The following is a 14,365-nucleotide window of genomic DNA, read 5'->3' as shown; positions in this document are numbered from 1 at the left end:
CACCTATATAAATTGTATCTACTATTACTATTAGTTCATTCATGTATCACCTTCTCGTCACACCAAACTCATGAGAAATATGTGCCAGTGCAAGAAATCCGTGAATAGATCGAATCGTTGGTTTCTGTGGGCTGTTTAACACTTTCTCGGCCATGAGGGGCATGAAATAATTCTTTGCACGAGAAAGGGTTAATCTGGTATATAGACATGCAGTTGGGAAGTGAAAAAACGCCATTTGGTTGAGAGCAGATGGCTGGCTAGGGGGCTGATCGCGTCTAAGGCGTGTCATCCCCTTCAGCTCCAATCCCCAAAGGGGCTCCCCTTGTCTTCACAATCAATGAAAATTAAAGTGCAAAGAATGGATGAATAGCCGGGGACCGAGTCTCTCCTTTGTTCACTGCAGCTACTGGTGGGCAGGAGTTAAACTACAACAGCCTCCTATAGAAACCCTTAAGTTAAACAGTCTCCCAGTTAGCCCCAGTCTCTGAAAGGAAGAGAAAATAAAAAGTAAGGGCAGAAGGAGGGGGCAAGTGATAGAGGATAGGAGTGGAATGAGAGGAGAGAAGGAGAGAGAAAAAAAAAGAGCCTTTCTGCTTGATTTCCCTAATACAGAATCGCGTGGCATAAATTAAGTTGCCCATGAATAAGTGCAGTGGGAAGGACTCTGATGGATTTGATGGTGCCATTCACATACGCTTTGCAGAAGTAATCGAGAAATCTGTGTCACGTCAGATTAACAAATGCCTTATACTGAGGGGGGTTGTTACAGATTTGGGGCAAGTGCCCCCTCCAATGTCGCTTTCTTAAACAAGTAGAAATCCCTGCACGTGGAAAACTTCTGATCTGTGTTTCATTTTGCGCAGAGCACTTTCATTTCTAGAAGATCTCTGCCCTTTATTTCATCACAACAAATGAGAGAAAATCGTTTCAGATATTTGCCCAGTCGTTTGATTTTACTTAAGAGTTTATTACTCTAATAGGGAGGACTCCTTCATAGTGTTGCCTCTCTTTATAATGTTTATAGAGAGAGTGGGGTTATTGGGGTCACAAAGTTTAGCAGGCAGACAGTTATAGTTCACACTAGGACGACACACGAGTTGTTAGCCAAAATCCTGTCTGGGCTCCAGTGAATATCTAGGGCAGCAAATAAGCACTCACCCCTAATCTCACCCTAAGTGCCATTTAGTGTGTCTGGGGGTGGGTAAATTGGCTTGCAGTTTTAGTTCAATATCATCTAACTAGAGAGCCACAAATTGTACACCTGTTGCTAAACTACAGCTTTTAGTACTCCTGCGTAATCCTTTAAAAACTCCCAGCGCACTGGTTAATCTTCTGCTAGAAGTTTGGTGGAGTAACATTTTTACCAAAATACTTTTTTCTTGTTTGAAAATGGTGTACAATGTATTAATTTGCTCATACTGTTGCTTATAGCTCTGCAGCAGCTTGTAGTTCGGTCTACTACAATGTTATATGCTGTGGGGCATTTTGGTAGTAGGTGCAACTTGATGTCATAAGGTCGTGTTTGTTTTTTGCTTCCCTGCATAGTGGATGCCATATATTATTGGAACGCTCAGATCACACAGCACCTACACTTGTACACTGGTTGATGCCACATTACGACCCAGTGAGTTGGTCTCAGTATTATTAGTTACTATAAATAATGGCCCCAAGTGCAAACATGTTATCCCTCATTTTCTTGCTAGTTGTCATGATTTCAGTGGTCTGGCTGATGATAAAATAACGTCTGCTTTAAAATAAGCCATAGTAGCCCTGCCAGTTTTGCAACCTATGGTGCGTGCCACCGCACAAAACTCTCACGAATTTCTGAACACTTTTGCCAGGCTGATGTTATTTGTTAGGATTCGGTCCTTCCCATGATCTTTGCTGGCTCATTAGTAAGCAAGTAATCTGTAGCAATCAAAGTCAAATTGTGTCATGGAAATGCACGTTACGACCTTATAAAGTGTTCATCAGAAACCTTTTAGTATAATATAGCTACAGTGGGTAATTGCACCCCTCCTCCCCCCAAACTCTGGCCTGAAAGAGCTTATTGCAATTAAAATGACACTTTGGCATCTTCGCGCACGCAGTCATACACCTGGCATCCTAATGTGGCTCTTAACAATAACATTGGAATTCTTGGCAAGAGGCTGAAGAGATCAACAGCCAGATTGCACAAGTCGCACACACCTTTCAGCGCAACTGGTGTAATTCGTTTCTAACTGTACTTTTAAAACAGTCAAGACAAAGGTGCCCCTCTGTGACAAATATTTAATGCCTAACAGAGGTGGTTAGTGAATAAAAAATAAGTCTGTACTTCCTATATACTGGCTGGGAGAGAACTGCTGAAGTATGTGAACGCATTGTTGCAGAAACGCCACCGTGCGCCGAGGGGAGCTCTTTGCCTGTGTGTATTGTGCTGGAGCAGGTGCTGGGCGCATTACCATACAGCTGAGAGCACAAAGGCCCCACTCATTCATCCCTCGCACAATAACAAACTGCCTTAATGACAGCCACGCGAGCGCCACACACCCAACTCACTTCTTTGCTGGGGAGAGGGACGGGCTCGGGCAGGGGCCGGGAGTAGCCATAGGGGGTATTAAGGAAGGGATGAGTTAGGGAAGTGGGGGGAGTGATGGAATAGAAATGATTAGGGCAGTGCACACAAGTAAACTTAATAGATCAGAGTGCTGGGCGCAGTGGTGAGTGGCACCAGTGGGTCAGGTTTATCAGTCGCAGTGTGGCAGAGTAATATATCACGATACATATTCGCTTGGAATTTTTTTAACTATCCAAAAAAAAAAAGCAGATCGATTGCGCTCATTTGTCGCCTATTAGAATTACCTCGCTGTTAATAACCACTTGGGACTCCTATATTCGCCGCCAGCTGGCTCTGAGCATACAAAGTGGGCAGCCTGCACTAATCAAGTCACTTTTGTAATGGGAATACGCCCGCGCAACGTGTACGATTCGATTGCATGCTCTTGGGTCTAAGTGAATGGTAGAGTGAAAAATAACGAGAAAATAAAGGAAGATCTGAAGTTGCTAAGGATGACAATCCCCGTGCCTGTGTACAGGTTTGCACCTGCAATTGGGGTACAGGTAACCCCGCAGTACCTTGCACTGGGTCTAGTCCTAGTATTAATGGAACCATCTATTATTTAATGTGAGTTCAGAGTTGACCTTGATAGGATCATTTAACATCAAATAAAATATCTGCACTCTCCTATACGTTTCCTCTTTTAGGGGTGAAAGGTGGGGGTGTAGTGTGGGGGTAGCTGGCAGGTTGTGGCAGAATAGAAAGGGTGTTGCCACCATAAAGATACCTCTAGGTTATGTTAGACATTTTCAGGAATGTAAATGTTTTTCTCTTTCTATGTGTGTTATGTACATACCGTGGGGAAGGGAGGGGGCTGGAGGAGGGAGGTTGCACATTTTACAGCTCACAGACCATTTGGCGATCCATTGAGAGGAGGGTTTTTGGTTAAAAAAAGTGGCTCCTTTGTGACATCGTTGTCCAGATTGGGGGTCTGCTCATTTGCATGTCATTAGCCATGCAGGCGGCAGGCTGGATATAAAGACGCAGGCGGCTAGCGACAGGCAGAGACTCCCTGATTCACACACGGACAGACAGGGCTGGAAGGGACTTAGACAGGGACGCGTGTAGCTTCAGTTCCCATCCCGGCACCGATACACACTGGATTCCTTATAAACTGACACCTCTGGGACAGAGAGAGCAACACACTCGCCATCTGCTGCTTTTTCTATTCTGATTTTCTTTCCTTTGGGTTCATGAGCAGAGAGACAAATAGAGACATAACTGGAATTATTGCCTGGACTCGGGATTGACAGAATAAACCATATCTCTAAACATTTGGATTGTGTCAGGGGCAGATTTTTTGCTTTCCCAATGGACCTGTTAACGAACTGATTCATTCCGTGTGGATTGCGACAAGTGAAAGTCGAGTTTCAGAGTCGAACTGTTCGCAGCCTTTACCTGGGGCTAATCCTCACCTTTCATAGGTTTTTTTGTACTGCCATTCACAAAGTCACTCTATGAAAGGGCGGATCTAAAAAGAAGCTTGAAGAAAGAACGCAGGGAACCGACTGCTGCAGTGTAGTTTGGGACGAGCCGCTTGCGTCTTGTAGCGCAATCGCATATCAGACAACATGGGACAGCAGCGCATGCTGACTCTTCTCGTCCTCTCTGCCGTGCTCTGCCAGGTAAGCCCCATTAGATTTATATATTTGTGTCTGAATTCTAAATTTTACCTCTTTGCTAGGTAAAAGAAACAAAGATGTCAGTGGTATCTCTAACATGCTGATAGACTACTGCTATTGGTGAACTGGAAAATCCCATCTATCCCGACAACCTGGAGCTGTGGGAGATGCTGGAATTATAGTTCATTAGTAGCTAGAAGACCCACCATAAAGGTTTATAAAAGTCTAGGCGGCAAGATAGAATATAAGTGCTGTCAGCGTGTGACTGACCTGTCAGATAAACGGTGTTAGAATATCTGATCTTCAGTGCGTTTTTTTGTTGAATGCTGGTGAGTGCGACAGCAGTTTGTAGAAAACTAAACGCTACATTTGTGATGTTTGTTTGTCCCCTAGATATCCTGCTCCGGACTTTTCGAGCTCAGGCTGCAGGAGTTTGTGAATAAGAAGGGACTGCTGGGCAACATGAACTGCTGCCGACCCGGGTCGCTTGCCAGTTTGCAGCGGTGCGAATGCAAGACCTTCTTCAGAATCTGCCTTAAGCACTACCAGAGCAACGTGTCTCCGGAGCCTCCGTGTACTTACGGCGGCGCAGTCACCCCCGTGTTGGGCACCAACTCCTTCGTTGTTCCGGAGAGCAGTAATGCGGACCCCACATTCAGCAACCCCATCCGATTCCCCTTTGGATTCACATGGCCTGTGAGTAAACTTTTTAACCGCACGTCTTCTGCGATAGGGAACCGCAGCCTAAATTTGCACTCTATGGGAATATCTGGGTTATGGTGTACTAGGCAGATTCGTGATCAGTGCCAGGGTGTGGGTATTTCAATGGTGTGACATGCAGCTTTGGGTTCAGTGCCAGGCAATGGGAATCCCGGGGTAATTGTGTGCCATATCACTAGTTATATGATTTCTGCTCATACAGGAGTTTGGCACAGCATGGGGGATTTCTATGTAGCTGCCTTTAGCGCTGGTTACTCAAGTGACAACAAGTAGCACTTAACTGGAGCGATAGCGTGGGGTGGAAAGGGTGGTTCCAGTCCATGCAGAGCACCCAGATAACAGAGCCCTGAAAAAAATAGCGAAACCATCTACAGGGCGGGGAGAGATTACAGGAGGCGAATAGAAAACACTTGAATTATTGGTGCCACTTTGAAAAGTTGCCCGAGGGCTTGTATATTTTTTTCCAGTGTGGCATGTGTCTATATAACCCAAGGGGATATTTAGCAGCCGGGAGTCCAGTGAAAGGCTGAGATTTGTATGTGAATTGGAGGCGGGAGGGAGGGCTGTCTGGGGGGAAAGTGTTATTTGGCATGGCCCGGCTTTTCCTTTTTCTAAAGGGGACAAGTGTTATGGTGTGGGAAACGCCACTAGGCCGGCTCCCCTCCTCTTGTCTTCTGAAGCTGTTGTATAATTGTCAGCCCAACGTGAAATTCCCAAAGGGCTCCATTTTACAGCTATCCCCAAACGTGTGAAACTGGGGAAATTAAGGGCAGAGATGAATGACAGCAGCCCTTCCAGGCCACTATTTTGTACTTTTAGAGAGAGATAGAATAAAACCGTCCTTCCCCCTAGAGGTGTTAAAATGATTCATTATGCTCCCGATGTAATGTTCTGCAGCAAGATTAGGTTCTTAAATTGACTCAGTGATCTTCCATGCTCTCTGAGCTACCACTAGGGAATCAAAAGAGCTGACTAATAAAATACACAGAGCAGAATAAAAATACACTTACCAGGAAGTAACCAGTACAAAGATCCACCCATTTCCTTAGCAGAAGCACAAACATGTAGTTGGCCAGGGCAGCTCTCAGCTTCACCTGGAAGCGACACCATAGCCACAGAACAATGTTTTCCTACATATCTTTGAATGCCTCTTTTGACACAAAGCTATTTTTTCATTTACACAGGGTACCTTTTCCCTTATCATTGAAGCAATACACGCTGATTCTGCTGATGATTTAAACACAGGTAAGATGCACCACAAATCTACACCTTTTCCCTCCAAAACCCTCCTCATACACAATAACCCTGAAAAAACAAATTGTATAAACCCTAAACCTAACTAAATATGTTATGCCAGGTAGAATACGTGCATAAATAATATGGAACTTTCTCTGCTTCCTTTCTCAGAGAACCCAGAACGTCTGATAAGTCGCCTTGCCACCCAGCGTCACCTGACTGTTGGAGAGCAGTGGTCCCAAGATTTGCACAGCAGCGACCGAACAGAACTGAAGTACTCCTACCGATTTGTGTGTGATGAATACTACTATGGGGAGGGCTGCTCTGACTACTGCCGCCCCAGAGATGATGCTTTCGGCCATTTTTCCTGTGGTGAAAAAGGAGAGAAATTGTGCAATCCTGGATGGAAGGGGCTGTACTGCACAGAACGTAAGTCCTGATGGGGCAAGTAAGGGCATGAGACTGGTTGCCATTGAGAGATTAACACTTGCTAATGTTTCTTTCAGTCAATTAGCATATTAGCAGAGCAACAGCCAAAATGCACATATAATTAGAGAATGCCAGGTCTAGCTGCAAAACTACATGTTCTTACCACTAACTAGTACAATTTCACATGGGTTGTGGCAAATTTATCTTAATTATTCCCTTTCTTTTGCCTGGTTTATTTCAATTATCCTGCTATATAAAGAGTTTTCCCCCCATAGCTTATCTCATTAATCACATTGACCAGCTTCTTTTCATTCTGGGGATGGAGAGAGGGGGGGGGAGTGATGCACTCTATTTTTCTGCATCCAGTGTCACATTGCTGTGTAAAATGTGCCCTGATTGCCTAACAAGTTTGTTTTAAGCGAGAGGAGCAGCAAGAAACTCCCTTCCCCCTTCTCCCCTTTGTGAGCCTGGTGCCCCTCTTTCTTCTGAGAACTTTAGACCATTTATTTGAATGATAATAATAATCAAAAGTTTGCAAAGAAAAAACACGTGTGCCATAGATTAGATCTCTCCAGTGATTGGTTGAAAATGCAGCACCCCTGCCAGCGATTGGCTGAAAGGAGTGGGGTATTGTTGCAGAAGGGCAGCTGCTGGGAGAGAATAGACAATGGAGCAGCTGTCCGGTACTGGCACCCTGCACACCAGCTGTCCACTCTTATCTGCACACACTGGCTGGGATATTAAGGGGAGGAACCGAGTGTGTATAGAATTAGGGGGGAAAAAGACTTCTGACCCTCACTGAGAAGAAAAATAGTGTGTGTAACGGGGGAGGGGAGATGTGGTTTCTGAGCTCTCTTTTGTCTGTGTGTAAATGTATTAAGGAGTCTGCTTGTTTGCAAGTGACCAGCAAAGCACCAAGTTACCAAGTGAGATCAATAACACAGCAGCCTGCAGAGATTATCCCAGGCATTAGACCAGGCAGCCGCATCACTGACTAAGTTGTGTTACTTAGATGTGTTTATGTAAGAAAGTTTGTGCCTTTCTGCCATGCTTATCCTCTTCTTTTCTATTGCAGCAATTTGTTTGCCTGGATGTGATGAACATCATGGATATTGTGACAAGCCTGGGGAATGCAAGTAAGTTAGATTTTATTTTGATATATTCTGTATGCACACCCTTTGTTATTTTTATCATTACAAGTTCATTATTTACATAATAATGTACTGTGCACCCTTGTTATAGAGATGACATCTTCACAAAGTGCTTTTGGATGTGACTTTTTTACTGCTGCCTCTGCCAGTATTTAACCAAGCTCCTGTTGCTTTTTGCAGATGTAGAGTGGGTTGGCAAGGCCGCTACTGTGATGAATGCATTCGTTACCCAGGATGCCTGCATGGCACCTGCCAGCAGCCATGGCAATGCAACTGCCAAGAAGGCTGGGGAGGACTTTTCTGTAACCAAGGTAAGCTTATGATCAAACAAAAAAATACATAAAATGGGCATTATAAAACCAACAGTAAGAAATGTATAAGTAATGTGGGGATTTCTGAATATAATGCTTTCTTCTTTGCCTCCTCTAGATCTTAACTACTGCACCCACCACAAGCCATGCGAAAATGGAGCCACATGCACCAACACTGGCCAAGGAAGCTACACTTGCTCCTGTCGTCCTGGGTACACTGGCTCCAACTGTGAGATCGAAGTCAATGAATGTGATGCTAACCCTTGCAAGAATGGAGGCAGCTGCTCTGTAAGTTGCTTATCATAATTTTAACATATTTTAATTTTAACATAATTTTGGACTGGACACAGTTAATGCCCAATCCCCAATGTGCAATTTAGAACCGCTATGCACTTAGCTTTTTGAACTATCTGTACAATGTAAAATTAGTTAGTATACAAATAACTCTAGAATGGAATTGATTGTTCTTTTCTGTAGTGTCAGTTAACATGGGAGACTTCTGTAGCATTTATTTTCCTCTGAGCAGTGTGGCTGAATGTAGTAATTATGCATAACCAGGGTTAATCAGTATGAGCTGAAACTCAGATCTGCTGCCTGTGGCTTGTATTACAAGTTCCATTTCTTTTGTTTTGATAGGACCTGGAAAACAGTTATACATGTTCCTGCCCACCAGGCTTCTATGGCAAAAACTGTGAACTCAGTGCTATGACCTGTGCCGACGGCCCTTGCTTTAATGGAGGCCGGTGTGCTGACAACCCAGATGGCGGATATATCTGCTTTTGCCCTGTCGGTTACTCTGGCTTCAACTGTGAGAAGAAAATCGATTACTGCAGCTCGAATCCTTGTGCCAATGGTAAGATTTCAGGTTACATTATATTCTTCTCCTTCTGTGGAATAAGCATACATTTAATTTTTTTTAAACGGTTACAAAACATATTAAGCACCAGCTGCTATAAACAGGATGAAACCCCTTGTTTACATATACAGTAAAACGATTCTGAACAAGTCAATTACCATGTTAAAAAACAGCCCTGCAATGTTTAAGGGGAAATACTTTACTCCTCCGCACTAAAATATAATAGAAAAAGAGGGTGTTAGAAAATGACCACCCCCTGCATATGCATTTGCATTGTACTTAGCCAAGTTTTTTTAACCTTTGGCTCTCCAGCTGTTGTTGGACTGCATCACTCAAAAATTAGGATTTATAGCAAAACAGCAGCTGAAGAAACACTGAGTAAAGATCAATGTGTAAACAATATATTTTTTTTTTCAAAATTAGTAACCATACTTTTTATGTAGAAAAGGAGAAATTTCTGTACAATATATTGGTCTACATGGAATGTAGGGTATAACATTTGTTTACATATTTTGACACTGGGACTACAGTTTGATATATGTAATTGTACTGCTTCTCTCACTGATGTGCTTTTGCCTGACGATTTACTGCTTATATGTGTTTCAGGAGCTCGCTGTGAAGATCTTGGAAATTCCTATATATGTCAGTGCCAGGAAGGCTTTTCTGGAAGGAACTGTGATGACAACCTGGATGACTGTACTTCCTTCCCTTGCCAGAATGGCGGTACATGCCAGGATGGGATTAATGACTATTCTTGTACCTGTCCCCCTGGCTACATTGGGAAGAACTGCAGTATGCCTATTACCAAATGTGAGCACAATCCATGCCACAATGGTGCAACTTGCCATGAGAGAAATAATCGATATGTGTGTCAATGTGCACGAGGTTATGGTGGTAACAACTGCCAGTTCTTGCTTCCTGAAGAGAAACCTGTTGTTGTCGACTTGACTGAAAAATACACAGAAGGGCAAAGTGGACAGTTCCCATGGATTGCTGTTTGTGCTGGGATTGTCTTGGTGCTGATGTTGCTGCTGGGCTGTGCTGCTGTGGTTGTCTGTGTGAGGGTTAGAGTGCAGAAGAGACGCCATCAGCCTGAGGCCTGCCGTGGTGAGTCCAAGACAATGAATAACCTGGCCAACTGTCAAAGAGAAAAAGACATTTCTGTAAGCTTCATAGGCACAACTCAGATCAAAAACACAAACAAGAAAATAGACTTTCTCAGTGAAAGCAACAATGAAAAAAATGGCTACAAGCCCAGGTACCCTTCTGTGGATTACAATTTAGTTCACGAACTGAAGAATGAGGATTCACCTAAAGAAGAGCGTAGCAAATGTGAAGCTAAGTGCAGCTCAAACGACTCTGATTCAGAAGATGTAAACTCAGTACACTCAAAGAGGTAAATCTTCTGACCTTTCATTATAAAAAGAGCTGAACTGTCCTTCGCTTTATATCTCTATGTTGTGTTTTATTAAGTGGCCTAATGTGCTCTCTGTCTCATTCCCACAGAGATTCCTCAGAAAGAAGACGACCAGACTCTGCCTACTCAACGTCAAAAGACACAAAATATCAGTCAGTTTATGTCATATCAGATGAGAAAGATGAATGCATCATTGCAACAGAGGTCAGTATCCTCTCCCATTGGAATATGATTATTGAGTTGTTGGTAGTTTTTTAAATAAATATTACTACTCTAGATCTAGAATAAAAGCCCCTACTGTGTTTATTTTTTACTGACTAATAAATACACATGTGGCTTTGTCAATATTGTAATTTATATTTTTATTTAGTTACAATCTAAGTCACAATAAATATTAAAGTGAGTCCCTATAAATATGGATATCACAAATGCAATGATACAACATCAGTGTGTATACTGTGTGTTCATATATGTTAGCATATTCTAAATAATTGGAAACTTGTAATCAGTGGGGGTTCTGGGACAAAAGTAATTGATCTAATAGGATTGTTGCTGCTGCAACAGAATTCCCATATGTATATACATAACTCTGCTTTTGAAAAATTGAGAAGCAGTATAGTTTGTGCTCCCTGATCAACTAAATATATCTCTATAGTATAATCTGTAAAAGGAATTGTGGAAATTAGAAAAACTGTCTCTCTTGTTGGTTACATAGCATAGCAAGATACATTAAAATGCCATTGTTTCTTTAAATGGAACAGCTGGCCACCGAACCATTTGCCAAGGATAAGAACATTTAGGGGGGGATTTCCTTTAGAAGTGTATCACATTAATGCACGTGCATGCAAACACCTGCCAACACATCTGGCTAACAGCATGTTTCTGTTTCCTTCACAGGTGTAATACGGATGCTGTACAGCACAAGGTTCTTGTCAGTTATTCAAAGCTGACGCCCATGTGAATGCTGCTGGTGAAAGAGTCAGGGGATATCCCTTTGTTGACTGCTGCTGAGACACTAAATTCAGGCTGAGCTGGTTCTCTACTGAAATTAGGGGAAATTAAAAGACTGCAAAACAATATGGACACCGCAAGCTAGTCTCCGTGTCCAGACATAAACTGTTGCACTGCCGTTTCCTGTACTTCTCCATTGCACTATAGACAGTTGCTTTTTTTAAATTATTATAATATATATATAAATATATATATTTAATGAATGGACTTCAACATATGTCAGAAGAAGGGTGACCTGACTGAGGTGTAAATTTTGGATTCGTTCGAGCCATTCCGTTGCTAAACTACAGACAGTCACTGCCTTCAATGGCTTCTTTTTTATACTAAAAGGTGTTTTCTACTAGGTCAAAAAATGCATGTTATTTTTTGAACTTGTGAAACTATTTTTACGATATTTGTAAAGCTCAAGTATTTGTGATGTTCATTTTTATATAATTTAAACTTTGTTAAATATGTACAAAGGCACTTCGGGTCTATGTGACTATATATTTTTTTTGTATATATATATGTATTTATGGAATATTGTGCAAATGGTATTTGATTTTTTCTACTGTTTTTTTTTTGTTAATGAAGGAAGTAATTTTTAAACTATTTTTCCAAAATAAATACTATAAATAATACATTTGACGTTTACAAGTGTGTTAAGTATTAGGAATGGTGACAAGTAATACACAAAATAATGATGCAGAGGGTACTTCCAAGAAATACCAACTTATGTAATTTCAGTACTTTGCCTTCTTCCTACCCATAATGTTAGACTTTTGCATCCCATGTAACTTCAACAGTATTTCTGGTGGGGGTTCACTGTGATTGGCAGAGGAGTGGGTGTAGTATCTCTGGCGTCAACCCTGCATGCTTTTGGTCCCTTTATACAACGTTGCCATTTCATTACCTTTGTGTTAGCTGATGCTATGTGAGATACACATGGTAACATTATTGAAGTCAATGTGGAACACTATGTGAAATAACCGCCATGCAGTTGGCTTATCAGCATTACAGATTAAAGTGAGCCCCATTTAGTCATCCGGTTTTTGCTTTTTATCTGTGCAGAAATATATGGAAAGAGTCAATAAATAAACATTGAAGATCTATCTTATTTTATACATAGGTTATGTTTCTACACAGTTGTACAATATCAACAGAATCTATGAAACACAAATATGGGCATAGGGTGCTTCATAGTAGTGACTGGTGGTAACAAATCAGGTATTTGCTTTTATTAGTATATTTTCTCAAGGTCAATCAAAGCTAATTACTGATTAGTGATTGTATTCCAAAAACGCAGGAGAAATCATGCATCACTAATGTTCAAGGCTCAGCATCACTTGATCAGGGTCACCTGACAAGGATACCTATTCCTTTCAAATTTGATACAGCAGTGCAGCCTGCCAGTGCATGCACAGTGGACGCTCAAGATTTTTCTGCTTAACATATATGTTTGGTACATTTCTATTCCCTAGGAATATCATTCCTTTAAAAGAATAGAAAGCTAACTGGGGTATTTGTAAGGGGAATATCTAACACAGGATAACATTATTGTCCCGCTGTTCTACCCACCAGGCATTCATTCAAAACCTTCCATTGGTATTATTTTATCATAGTGGAGCTGCTAAGCAGCTTGTAATTTTTCAAATAATCTGGCAACCTTACTAAAAGCAGGATAGCCAGTTGATATTCACTTACATTATTCTTAGACCTATGACCTATGGGGCGTATACTTTGCTACCGTCTTTAGCCGTTTAGCGTGGAACTACCAGAATCTGTTGCCATTGAATGTATATACAAGAATATATCTTCTCACAACAATAGCATTTTCAGGATAAAGATAATTGCAAGAATTTCTTTCCAAATAATGCAACTTTTAACTCTTTGAGGATTCTGGGTGACGTAGTTAACAGCAGCTTTATGTTACTGCATTCATTAATATGCCATGGCCAGTCTGGACCATGAGATTCAGTTTGTACTGTTGTTTTATGCATAAAGGTTTTGACTTCTGCAGCGTTTGTATACTATGTGAGAATGAGAAAAGAACGCCCCTCCCCCATGTGTTACTATTTCCTAGCAATCTCTACAAATATATTACAAAATACTGAGGTTAAAATTCAGAATTGCACTAGCATACTTTGCTGCATTTTGTTTGTTGTGGAGCTTGTAGTTAATAATATACAAATTTGTATAATGTAGAGACGTGCAACTAAATTGGTTAGAGGGACGGAAGACTTAAATTATGAGGGTAGACTGTCAAGGTTGGGGTTGTTTTCTCTGGAAAAAAGGCGCTTGCGAGGGGACATGATTACACTTTACAAGTACATTAGAGGACATTATAGACAAATGGCAGGGGACCTTTTTACCCATAAAGTGGATCACCGTACCAGAGGCCACCCCTTTAGACTAGAAGAAAAGAACTTTCATTTGAAGCAACGTAGAGGGTTCTTCACAGTCAGGACAGTGAGGTTGTGGAATGCACTGCCGGGTGATGTTGTGATGGCTGATTCAGTTAATGCCTTTAAGAATGGCTTGGATGATTTTTTGGACAGACATAATATCAAAGGCTATTGTGATACTAAACTCTATAGTTAGTATAGGTATGGGTATATTGAATTTTAATTAAAAGTAGGGAGGGGTGTGTGTATGGATGCTGGGTTTTCATTTGGAGGGGTTGAACTTGATGGACTTTGTCTTTTTTCAACCCAATTTAACTATGTAACTATGTAACTATGTAAAAATGTGCCCAAACATAGAAAATGTACCAGCACAATGAAAATTAGTTTCCCCACCTTTTTTGTTAGAGATTCTGCAATTTGGAGACATGACAGACTAAATAACATATAATGTAATGTATTAATGGTATTTTCAAATGGGATTGGGCCATTTACCTTTTTTTGAAATATAAGCACACTATTCCTTAATTAAAGGGCTACTATACCTATATATCTGCTGTAGAGTTGTTTTTGGGATACTGGAATACCTCTGCTGGAGTTTTCAGAATACGGCACATTATGGCATTTGTTTG

At 41.5% G+C, this 14,365-nt stretch overlaps 1 protein-coding gene across 1 annotated transcript; it reads left to right on the top strand.

Annotated features, from left to right (window-relative positions):
* Positions 1-3,573: 3,573 nt before the first annotated feature.
* dll1.L (delta-like 1 L homeolog) lies at positions 3,574-11,970 on the top strand. Its single transcript, XM_018263063.2, has 11 exons — positions 3,574-4,224; positions 4,615-4,917; positions 6,126-6,186; positions 6,349-6,606; positions 7,682-7,742; positions 7,938-8,068; positions 8,187-8,356; positions 8,705-8,921; positions 9,531-10,320; positions 10,431-10,545; positions 11,239-11,970. Exons 1-11 carry the CDS (start codon positions 4,171-4,173, stop codon positions 11,242-11,244), a joined length of 2,166 nt encoding a protein of 721 aa, XP_018118552.1. The 5' UTR covers positions 3,574-4,170; the 3' UTR covers positions 11,245-11,970.
* The last annotated feature ends 2,395 nt before the right edge of the window (positions 11,971-14,365 follow it).

This window comes from Xenopus laevis, chromosome 5L (assembly GCF_017654675.1).
Source record: "Xenopus laevis strain J_2021 chromosome 5L, Xenopus_laevis_v10.1, whole genome shotgun sequence".
Taxonomy (NCBI): domain Eukaryota; kingdom Metazoa; phylum Chordata; class Amphibia; order Anura; family Pipidae; genus Xenopus; species Xenopus laevis.
The sequence above is the reverse complement of the archived record's forward strand: the minus strand, read 5'-3'. Positions and strand labels throughout refer to the sequence as shown.